Source organism: Rutilus rutilus (assembly GCF_951802725.1).
Source record: "Rutilus rutilus genome assembly, chromosome: 20".
Classification (NCBI taxonomy): domain Eukaryota; kingdom Metazoa; phylum Chordata; class Actinopteri; order Cypriniformes; family Leuciscidae; genus Rutilus; species Rutilus rutilus.
In genome coordinates this window covers 18,484,773-18,497,047 of record NC_140225.1, presented here as the reverse complement: position 1 = coordinate 18,497,047, position 12,275 = coordinate 18,484,773, and the positions used below count along the sequence as shown (strand labels likewise).

General features: G+C 37.7%; 2 protein-coding genes across 2 annotated transcripts; one reads left to right on the top strand and one right to left on the bottom strand.

Annotated features, from left to right (window-relative positions):
* Positions 1-436: 436 nt before the first annotated feature.
* On the bottom strand, positions 437-4,412 carry rdh12 (retinol dehydrogenase 12). The gene is made up of 7 exons (XM_084391349.1): positions 4,145-4,412; positions 2,541-2,659; positions 2,259-2,414; positions 2,020-2,124; positions 1,637-1,846; positions 1,342-1,531; positions 437-918 (listed from the first exon to the last, which is right to left on the bottom strand). The coding sequence occupies exons 1-7, from the start codon at positions 4,330-4,332 to the stop codon at positions 816-818; spliced, it is 1,071 nt and encodes a 356-aa protein (XP_084247475.1). The 5' UTR covers positions 4,333-4,412; the 3' UTR covers positions 437-815.
* Positions 4,413-5,023: 611 nt separating this feature from the next.
* vti1b (vesicle transport through interaction with t-SNAREs 1B) lies at positions 5,024-11,774 on the top strand. Its single transcript, XM_084391143.1, has 6 exons — positions 5,024-5,282; positions 5,565-5,623; positions 7,912-8,103; positions 9,730-9,903; positions 10,008-10,069; positions 10,176-11,774. The coding sequence occupies exons 1-6, from the start codon at positions 5,186-5,188 to the stop codon at positions 10,267-10,269; spliced, it is 678 nt and encodes a 225-aa protein (XP_084247269.1). The 5' UTR covers positions 5,024-5,185; the 3' UTR covers positions 10,270-11,774.
* Positions 11,775-12,275: the final 501 nt, after the last annotated feature.

The following is a 12,275-nucleotide window of genomic DNA, read 5'->3' as shown; positions in this document are numbered from 1 at the left end:
AATGAGTTAATAAATATGTTAATAAAGCTATTTTAAAAAAAACAAAACAAACAATACTGACTTTTTCTGGTTTCACAGACAGGGCTTAGATTTATTAACGTGCCTTAGAAAAAACATTACTGGTGTGCATCTTGAGACAAAACAATAGCATTGACATATTTTAAGATATGCCAGTGCAAGTTGCTTAAAACAGCTTAAACATGCATTTTAGTCTGGGACTGGGCTTAAGCCTTGTCTGTGAAACCGGGAGATGAAATAATAAATCTCAGTTTTTAGATTAATTTTGTTTGAGTTAATTTTTTGAATACTTGTTTTGATAATGAACCTCTTGATCATAGTATCAAATATCTGTTCATATTATTTGCAACAATATCCTTGTGTATTTGTATCTTTTAGCAAATAAAGAAAGGAAAATACAAAAATGACACTTTTTTTTCACTGTATATATTTAAATATTTATCTCTGGTCATGATTGTTCCACAGTAGTTAAAAGCACATCTGTATAAAAGACTTCAATATGCAGCTTCATGTGAGAATACTGAGATGGGAGTTAAAGCAGCGTTCAAAATACAAACGGTGAAATCAAAATTCTCCACAGATTTGTTCTAGAGTAGAAAAAACTCATACTTGCTTGTCACAAGGGCATGATAGAAAATTGGCGAAAAGGCATAAGATGGATTGTGCTATTGAAAGCATAGATTAGAGAAAATGTACATAAGTGTTTCAAACAAACCGAAGCAAAACATAAGAAGTGGTCACTGAAAATGTCTAAGAATAAAGGGTGGAAGAGACATTAAGCGGGTCAAATGAATGTTTCAGTCCCACTCAATGCCTAACAATTCACAGCTTACATCCCACAGATTCCGTGCCGTCTCCTCACTCCGTCCCTGAGGGGCCACAAAAGCTGGGACACAATCACTGTGTGGGAGACACAAGGAGAGAGAGAGATGTTTAATAATATGCCAATACCAAATGAAATGCATGAACTGCAATTTTTATTTGTAAATAATCATTTAAATATTAGTCTGTTTTAACATAAAAGGCTATTATAACTTCAGATGAGTTGGAATATATTGAAAGCACTGCTTAAAAGGGATAGTACACCCAAAAATGAAAATGTGTCATTCCAAACCTGTATAATTTTCCATAGAAAACAAAAGATGATACTTTGAGAAATGGTTTGGAAATAATGATAAGGTGAACTATCCCTTTAACAATTCGTTTATGGTGTTTGACCCCGCGTCCCCGTCCCCATCCATTTTTGTATATGAATAACAATGTTCAGGATATCTTAAAAAATGTACCTTCAGCATCAAGCAACTGTTCTGAAGTGTGCTGTACCTGAAATGTTTGCCTGAGATTGACTGGAGCTCCTCAGCGACGGCGCAATAGACGGACGTTTGAGCTCCTTCCTTCGGGGTCTTGAGGAACATGGAGAAGACGGCAAACAGCAGCGACATTGCAGTAGAATGACGCACCAGCTCCGACCTCACCGTCCCCGGGTGCAGAGAGTTCACGGTCACATTCGACCCTGATAAAATACAAGTCAAACTGACATTTGCTGCAAAGCAGGATACAGAATGTACTATTTCTTTTTTTCCTTTTAGATCCTTGTTTGATCCACAACAGCACTCACCGTGGAGCCTGCGCGCTAGCTCGCGTGTGAAAAGCACGTTGGCCAGCTTGCTCTGGCAGTAGGCAAGCCCGCTGTTGTAGCTGCCCTGACTGTGCAGGTCGTGGAATCGAATCCAGCCAAAATTATGTGCCAGGGAAGAAACAACCACGATTCGTGATGGCGCGCTACGCTTCAGCAGACCAATGAGGAGATATGTCAGCAGGAAGTGACCTGAATGAAGAGGTGCAGGCGTGAGTCCCCTCACTAAACCCACTGCAGACTATAGGGGGTCTGGTAAAACTCAATGGCCTCAGGGGAGGCAAGAGAGACCAGGCCTCCCGCTGTAATTTTACTTTGTTACATTTTGTAATATTTGCGTAAATACAAGTATTATTCACACTCACCCAGATGATTGACCCCAATCTGCATCTCAAAGCCATCGGCCGTTTTCATATAAGGACACATCATGACACCAGCATTATTGATGAGGATGTGCAGGTGATTTACCTCTAAATAAAGAGACCAAAACACATTAACTGTAAACTTAAATATCTGGGGCTTGGAAGACTCCTTGTCTGAGATTGTTGATATACTGTATATGAGTGAGGGTGGTTGAAATGCATCAGACATAATAAGGCAGTACCTTGCAGGAATCTCTGAGCGAAGGCCCGGATGGAGCAGGTGTCGGCCAGGTCCAGTTCCCTCACCTCCACTTTAGCTCCACCCACTCGTGTACGGATTTCTGTCGCCGCCTCTTCACCTTTCTCCACATCACGACATGCCAGAATCACACGTGCACCTGTTGGCAAACAGGTCTGAACTGTTACTTCAGCTGTACAGTAAGCCAGTTTATTTAAACTGAATTAATTAAATTAGTTCATAAGATATAAGGTATTTAGTAAAGGTGTTGAGGAGTTGGACAGACCTCGAAAAGCTAAATCCAAAGCTGTTTCCTTCCCAATTCCTGAGTTTGCTCCTGTGATCAAGGCAACTTTTCCATCTAACCGTGCTGTGGATCGACACATTCCTCCTGCTGCATATTTCCTGCACAAACATGGAAAGTTAATATAAAAAGATTTATTTATCTATTACATTTCATTTTTTATCCTGTCTTGTATCAACGGTTCAGGCTTGTGGTGGTGTAATGGTGTGAGGGATATTTTATTGGCACACTTTGGACCCTTAGTACCAATTGAGGATCGTTTAAATGCCACAGTCTACCCGAGTATTGTAGCTGACCATTTCCATCCCTTTATGACCACAGTGTATCTTCTGATGGCTACCTCCAGCAGTATAACGTCCCGTCACAAAGCTCAAATCATCTCAAACTGGTTTCTTGAACATGACAATGAGTTCAAATACTCAAATGGCCTCCACAGTCACCAGATCTCAATCCAATAGAGCACCTTTGGGATGTGGTGGAACGAGAGATTCGCATCATGGATGTGAAGCCAACATATCTGCAGCAACTGCGCGACACTATCATGTCAATATGGACCAAAATCTCTGAGGAATGTTAACAGCACCTTGTTGAATCTACTTCACGAAGAATTAAGGCAGTTTTGAGATTGGGGTAGGTACCTAATACAACTAGCAAGGTGTACCTAATACAGTGGCCAGTGAGTGTTTATGTGTGTGTTTATATCTGATATATTAAACACCAGCTCTCACTGTACAACACAGCAACCCACACGTAACCATTAAGGGAAAGTCTTGATTCATAATTGGAAATGGATTTTTTAATGTATTACGTTTTTTCCTACCAATGTGCCCAAAGATTTAAATATCAGAATATCATAAAACTTCCCCATTGTTAACTATTGCTTGAAGTTAATGAGAGCTGCTAAAGCAAATGTAATTTTTTTTGGTTTAAATTTTTATTTTACATTGCACTCTCAAAAAGCTATTTCTTGCCTATTACTTGTATAATAATATAAATTATATAAGAATTATCATATAAATTATATATTACATATATAACAGGCAGTCTCAAACTATGATTATATACATTTATCCGTCCCACTGGAGCCAATGAAGCAGCGCGTTTACGCGGAGAGGCGGGGCGATCCGCCCATGCTGTCATTCTATTGGTTGGTTTCTAGAGCAGATCATGTCAAGAGGAGGCGGGTCCACCAAGAGGCAACCTGTCCTGAACATTCATCAACACTGCTGATTGCGGCGCTCATTTTACAATCGCTAAATAAAATCGTGTAACGTACAATGTGTTATATTAAAAGGTCGAGTTCGGTTAGATTAACAGTGAATGACTATTTAATATAGCAGTAATTATAAGACTGGACTGTTTTACACTGGGCTCTACGCTTCAGTGGCTACAATGCTTTCTTTACATTCATAGACTATTTCTGTCTTAGTCTCCCACATCATGTTCTCATCTCTCATGAACATTATGCTCTTGTTTTACAGAAAGAATGAATGTTTTCATGCATAGTCCTTTTATAATAAATAAGACTGAATAGCATTTTCAAATCTTTCTCTCCCCCCCAAAAAAAGAGAGGCAGTATTGCTTACCTGATTTGAGGGGACAGCAGCCTTAAAATCAGCGCGACCAGCCCTAAACCAGCCGCAAACACTACGAGCATAAGCATCATGACACTGTGTGCTTTACTCCCGTCTGTCTCTGTCGGTGTGAATGTGTTCAGCCTCCCACTCACATCTACAGCTGTGGTCCCAGGGAATGATGGGATTGTAGTTTCCATTGTCTGGACAATTTATTCTGAATATTCATTAATGTATTGCTGTTTTATTTTAAAATAGTTATTTTATTTGCACGTTAATGTTTATTTCTAGGCTATATAATTCATCTCTCTCTCTCTCTCTCTCTCTCTCTCTCTCTCTCTCTCTCTCTCTCTCTCTCTCTCTCTCTCTCGTGTGTGTGTGTGTGTGTGTGTGTGTGTAAGAGAGTGTTGGTGTTTTTCTAGTATTGTAAAATGGCAATAAAAATGTTTTGAAAATGAAACTGAATCGTTTTTCAGGAGCTAAAATCAATAAAAGGAATGTGAACACGTGATTCTTGTTTAATTTGGGTAAAGCCACGGTACAATCTTAATAAGTCGTTTATGCAAGATAATTACGGATATATGTGCGCTTTTTCAGTCTGCTGGAGCTTCGACTGGCGATCACATTTTCAAAACCAGTTTATTTGTGTTTTCTGGAAAATGTAATTAATTAAACTACAGATCCCACAATGCATTTCGGACGCAAGCTGTCTATATGTATGCCCTGTTGAACTGTTACACATTTTTGTTAGATTTTGCAATATAACCCATCTTAAATTATAATTCATACACGTACATATTAGTAAATCACTGCTTTTTAGGTGTTAAGATTTTTTTTAAATAATGGCTTGGGTCTTTCGCTCCCTTTTTGTTTTCAGGCTAAATCAAAACCACCTATAATCACGAGGTCCGACACGGAAGCATCAGCTGCTGTCCCGAGGATCTTGTTATTGCCTGAGAAGCCGATTTTATTTTCATTCTCATTTATTCTCATTCTATTTATTTCGAAAAGTAACGTTTATTTGCTTTAGGCTTCGTTAAAATCGCTCGCAATATGTCTTCTGAGGAGCTTGAAAAGCTGCATGAGATGTATAAATCTCTATATGAAGAAGTGAAGTTGATGCCTGAACGGGTGCAGAGATGCCAGGGAGGTGAATAAACGCTTTATATCTACAACTGAATCATGACTAGAGAGTATTCAGACAGTTTAGTGCTGGACAGAAATATGGTTTGGGTATTTTGTAAGCATACGTTTTTGCTTTTTAGTCTTATATTAGTCAAAATTGTTATTATTGTTATGTCTCAGGTGGCTGCAGGTGGAAACTGTAAGATGTCAGTCTCCCCTGATGTCTCCCATTGTCAGTTGTCTGCCTTGTGTTGTTAAGGTGGCTTTCTGGACTAAACCTATCTTTTTCACTCTTTTTGTTTACCAGAGGAAAGGAAGAGGATTGTCAGGGACTTTGATGAGCGTGTTTCAGAGGCTGAAGAAGTGGTATGTTACAATGTTAATTTTGATGTCAGTATTCTTGATTCACATTATAGATTAAAGTTTGCTCACAATCTTAAAACTGTGATTACTAGGCCTAGAACAGTCAAATTAAAGAGTCATATTAATTTCTATAGAAAATCCTAAACATCTTCTATAATTTAGATTATTAAAGGGTTAGTTCACCCAAAAATGAAAATTCTGTCAGTAATTACTCACCCTCATGTTGTTCCAACCCCGTAAGACCTTCATTCATCTTCGGAACACAAATTAAGATATTTTTGATGAAATCTGAGAGCTGGCTCACTCCTCCATAGACTTCTAGGTGACCGAAACTTGCTGGGCTAGAAAAGTTATTAAAGAGATCGTTAATATAGTCCAAGTGACTACAGTGGCTCAATCTGAAGTTTATCAAGCGACGAGAATACTTTTTGTGCGCAAAAACAAACAAAAATAACGGTCACCTAGAAGTCTATGGAGGAGTGAGCCAGCTCTCAGATTTCATCAATAATATCTTGATTTGTGTCCAGAAGATGAACGAAGGTCTTACGGGGTTGGAACAACATGAGGGTGAGTAATTACTGACAGAATTTTCATTTTTGGGTGAACTAACCCTTTAAATAAAGAATAGGCTAGATTTTTTTTTTTTTTTTTTTTTTTTTTTTTGCAATCTCTATAAAATATTAATCTCAATAAAAAACAAATGACATTTGATTTGGCAGCTGTCATTGGCTTCAAGCAATAGTTAACGACGGGAACGTTTTGTGATGTTCTGATATTGACATTTTTGGGCATTGACACAGTACTGTTGCATAAAATGTACTCTAAAAGAGTAGGAACCCTGGTGAAATTTACATGACATTTGAATTTTCATGCAAAGTTTTTTAGAAACTTATTAGGAAACAAATTTATGTTCTCTATAAAAACCGAATGACATTTGATTTGGCAGCTGTCATTGGCTTCAAGCAATAGTTAACGATGGGAAAGTTTTATGATATTTTGATATTATTGACATTTTTGGGCATTGACACAGTACTGTTGCATAAAATGTACACTAAAAGAGTAGGAACCCTGGTGAAATTTACTTAAACCATGCTAGGTTTATTAGAAATTTAGATTCAGAAGCACATTTGTTATGGTGTCAGCAGATAGGGTGGAGGTTGGCAGCTCATTCCACTAGAGAGGTGCAGAGAGGGTGACAGGTTTGGAGATTCAGTCTCATAATTGTCATGAAAGCTTTGATTTACGTTGCTCAGTTTGTTTGAAACAGTTTGAGACACCAGGTGGCAGTAGTGCTTCAGACAACCAGTGAATATCTGCCTTGTTAGGACATACAAACCAGTGCTGTGTTCTGAATCAGTTACATTATTTTATTATTATTACATTAGAGTGCGTTCACACACAACCCGTAAAAATCCCGTAAAGACACGTGACATCAATGTGACTTGTAATGTCTCAGCATCGTCTTAAATTGCTTATGAGCTGCGATTTGTGCAAACCACGCTTGTGCATTTTTTTCTCTGATTTGATCATAAACTTGCGCCGAATTTCGACCCCTGCCAAATTATTACCCCCCTAGTATTGGTAGGTTTAGGATTAGTTGTAGGGGAGGGGTTAGGATTAGGGGTGGGGTTAGGATTAGGCAATCAGGTACTGACTTCAATGAGGGGGGTAATAATTTGGCAGGGGGTCGAAATTCGGCACAACACCAGCAACATTGCCGTATTCAGTCACGCGCACTTTGTGAACAAAAGCTGTTCACAATACTATTGTTCTATTGTATTGTTGTTACTATTGTGTGTAACATATTACAATTATTTATTGCTGTAGTAATAACAATACACAGTACACTAGCTAATTAGTGAAGTTTGGGGTCAGTAAGATTTTGGTTTAAAAAGAAATGTATACTTTTATTCAGCAAGGGCACTTTTAAATAGATTAAAAGTGACAGTAAAGACATTTATAATGTTACAAAGGATTTCTATTTCAAATAAATGTTGTTCTTTCTGTTCATCAAAGAATCCTGATTTTATTTTGTTTACTGTTTTCAACAATTTAGCACCAAAGCACCAAATTAGCATATTAGAATGATTTCTAAAGGATCATGTGACACTGAGCTCAGCTTTGCCATTACATGAATAAATGACACTTTAACATGAATATAGAAGTTATTTCAAATTGTATAAATTATTTCACAATCTGAGTTTTTACTGTATTTTTATTTAAATGAATGCAGCCTTTGGTGAGCATGAGTCGTAGTCTCAAACTGACTGAATGTGTGATGTCTCTCCTAGCTTCAGGGCATGGAACAGGAGCTGTTTGGCGCTCCGTCATCCTTCCGAACCCCCATGTCAACAAAGATTCGACTGTACCGGCGAGATTTGGCCAAACTGCAGAGAGACATACGCCTCTCAGCAACACCAGGGTTTTCGAGTCACCTTGGAGACAGCAGACAAGGGATATATGCTGCACAGAATGACCAGAGTGTAAGTCTTACCAGCCCTTCATTAGAAAGGAGTTCGCATAATATTAAAGATTCTGTCATGAATTACACACATTCACATGCATATGAAAGGGTTTGGGTTAGAAAGTTATTGTTAGCTATTGTTGTTTAAATTCGAGCTACTCTTCCTTGATGACACTCAAGTCTTGCTCAATGGTACAATAATGGTAGAGAGTTTCTACATCTCTCCAGTCAGATCTAGTTTTCAACAGGCTAGAACTGGTTACAACCCATTACCACAAATGTGTATCCCAGGAAATTCATAGTACATAAATATTTTGAACACTAGAGATCTCTATCTTCCCCCCTGTGTGTTTTTTAATGACACACCTTGCCAGCATTCCACAAGTGTTATATAAGCTTATGTATAAGACATTGTGATTGTGTGTTCTTCTTCAACAAAAAAAGGTACTCGTTCTTCTCGGTTTGTTTTATTTCATTGATTGATTGAGCGATTGAGGTGAGTCTTAAATATGCATTCAAAGTAATTCATTCTATTTATCATGTTATTAAAAAAAATATGTCATTCCACACACGCATTTGTTAACAGTGTGAGATGCAGGTTCACTCCCTACCACTGTTCAAACAAAGATGCCTGTTGCGCTGGGGTGGAATGACTTTTTTTTTTCTATTGCGCACGCAGGAGGTTGCCTTGAGCAAGGTCATGCAGTATGTCCCAAGAGTCCTGTTGCTGAACTCTCTGAAACTGAGGAAGTGAATCACTTGTTTGATTCAGTGAAGGAACAGTTACTGCTCACTCTTTCATCAGTCATTTTCCCCCATTCATTTTTTTCTGGCTTCAGTCGTTCTAAGCCTGGAACCAAACCAACCAGCAGTGAGAGATCAATTACAACATTACATAATTTAAGTTAATAAAGTATTTGAAAATCAGACAAAAATACAAAGACTTCTCCCATTAAGCATTATGAATCAAGTCATTAAACCAATAACACTGACACTGGTGTTCAAATGTTTGGGATCGGTAAGATTTTTTTATGTTTTTAAAAGAAGTCTCTTGTGCTCACCAAAGCTGCATTTATTTAATAAAAAAACAGTCATATTGTCAAGTCAAGTATATTTGTATAGCGCTTTTCACAATACAGATTGTATCAAAGCAGCTTCACAGTATTTCATTAAAATAATACAAGGTTTGTTTCTAGTGGAATTTATTGATTGATCAAATTAAATATCCCCATTGTGAAATATTGTGAAATATTATTACAATTTAGAATAATGTTTTCTATTTTAATACATTTTAAAATGTAATTTATTTTTGTGATGCAAAGCTGATTTTTTTTTAGCATCATTACTCTAGTCTTCCGTGTCACATGATCCATAAAGACATTTAAAATGTAAAAAAATTGTACACAACTGTTTTCAACATTGATAATAATATTGATAATTTGATTTTTTGAGCATCAAATTAGCATTTTAGAATGATTTCTGAAGGATCATGTGATGTCTGTTGTTGTAGTATTATCTGTATCTGATGTCAGTTAACCAGATCAGTAATTATGGCTAAAGACGGACACTGGTATTATAAGTGAGAATGCAGCAGGTCTCAGTTAAAGAGTTACTAATTGTTGAATTGTTATGTTTGTTTTTGCAGACTCATCTTCAGTCACAACGTGCTTTGCTCATCCAGGGGACAGAGTCTCTAAATAATGCGTCAAAAAGTATTGAGCGAAGTCAACAGATTGCAGCAGAGACTGACATGATTGGCACAGACATCATTGAGGAGCTTGGAGAACAGAGAGATCAACTGGACCGCACAAGAGACAGAGTGAGCAAGAGATATCTACGCCATTCCACCATTATTGTTACTGTTGAACAAGCCTAGAATGAATTCACTTCTTCTCTCTTTCTCTTCTATCACTCCCTCATCAGTTGGTTCACACTGGAGAGAACCTGAGCCGCAGCAGGAAAATCCTGCGCGCAATGTCCAGACGGTGTGGCTTGCACTCTTACGAAACACATTTTACATCACTAGAATTATTTCCACATTTATTTCTGAGAATATACTCAGTCAAGCCTTTTCCTTCCCTGTCATTTCAGACTGGTGACGAACAAACTGCTACTGTCAGTCATTATCATCATGGAGCTGGCCATCTTGGGGGCGGTGGTCTACTTGAAGTTCTTTCGCAAGTAGGCAGAGGCACACAAGACTGTATAAGACTCCACCTCTCCCCTTTCTTCTTCCTGATGTTCACTGGTGTCTGTCCCGGTGACAATGTACTGGAAGCTTTCGTGACTGTGAGTGTCACATGGACATAGTATGGGCGGTTATTTTAAGCGCTAAACTGTATTTAGCATAAGTAGTGCTCTCAGGGTGAAAAGAAGATGGTGACCATGGTGCATTCAGACTGCTGGAGGATCAGGACTTGTATAAAGAGGAGAGATGGCCTTACTCCCTCCTTAGCTGTCTTAATCAAGGTGCCATGGTGATCTAGAAGATGTTTGGACAGATGGATGGTGTAAATGAAGCAACCAGTGAAAAGAGTGGAAAAAGAATATATATATAAATATGCAATCTATCTGCATTCTTATATACATCAATCACTTTAAAGGGATACAAAATTATAATTCTGTCATCATGTCTTTCCAAACCTTATTTTTGTGTCCCTAAAGAAAATCACTGGGGTCCAATTGACTTTCATTGTAATAACAAAAACATTCTTCAAAATATCTTTTGTATTTTATTGAAGAAAGAAAGTCTTACAGGTTTGAAGAAACTTATGACAGATTTTTTATTTTTGAGAGAACTATCCCTCTGACTATTACTGAACTTTTAACTTAGTGATCTGAATTACATTGTGTACAAGTGTTAACGTGGCATTAAAGATAACAGCTCGTGTTTTTCCTCCACTCAATCAAAACAAAGCTGAGTGTGCTCCAGGCCAAGAGAATGACAGCTATACACATGCACGTCACTTGCTTCATAAGCCGTGGTTGGTGGAGAAAGGGGTGTGTTTAGCCTTTCAGATACGGGGGTAGACATTACTGTAAACATGATGGAAAATAAGGTGACACGAACACCTGTTAAAGTGGAAATACCAGTGTCCATGGCTGTCAGGTCACCTTGACATATTGACATGTTGCCAGCTGACTGCTGGACAAAACAGCAGAAGTATCAGTGGAGACCAGTCATTCGCGATCAAGTTTGTGAGTGATTTGAGGTGTGAGCAGGTCAATCACCTTTTACATGTTGTTTATGATCTGCATCTATAATCCCCATCACATTCCCCAATCATAAGCAGGTGTTATTATCTGTTGAAGGGATTATAAATGGGGCATTGCCGGTGAATCAACTGATTACAGCTTCAAATCAATCACAAACCCAAACAAAAAGTCTATTTGTAATTGCATTAGGCGGATTACTTTATTAGGGGCGTTCATGAAAATAAACGTCATTGTTACCAATACTCAGGGTGAGGGATTTGAACAGTTAAATTGAGCCTAACTTATAGCCTTCCAATTAATTGAGTATTAAATCAAGATTAATCCCTTATAGAAACGCTCATGTTTTGTCATACAATGACAGAACTGATTAATTAAAAAAATGCAAACATGAAAAGTCGGGAGTGTGATTATAAGGTGTGTGTATGTTCCAAATACTTTGTGTTTTAATGTAAATAAAAATGAAGATTAATTATGTTTGATTGCACAGCCTAACTGATTAAAAACTGCGGATCATATTTGCCAGATTCAGTTTTACTATTTGGCATTATTCAGCACCCATCTAAGAAAAACAAAGCATAACTGTTTATTATAAACTTTAGGTATTTATTTAATGTAAACATGGTTCCTTTAACCTGTTTGTTTATCTTATTTTAAGAAAGGCTTCAGTTTCTTTATTACTTTTTCTCTTGCTGAGGTTCAGGGGGTTCTGAGCTTAATGGACCTATTATGATAAGTGTCTTTATAAGCCATCAAATAAAACCTAATACCTTAGCATTCTTGATTACAGGCAGAGTATTAAATATTATGTTATGCTTAAGAATATGGGCGGTATGATCAAAATTCTGTTTCATGGTATCAATGACTAATTCTATTTCACGGTAACAGTATATTTCACAATATACCGTAGTTATTAGGGGCCAAGCACTGAAGGTGCGTAGGCACCTATTGAAATTGTTGGCGTTCTTCTTCTTCCGC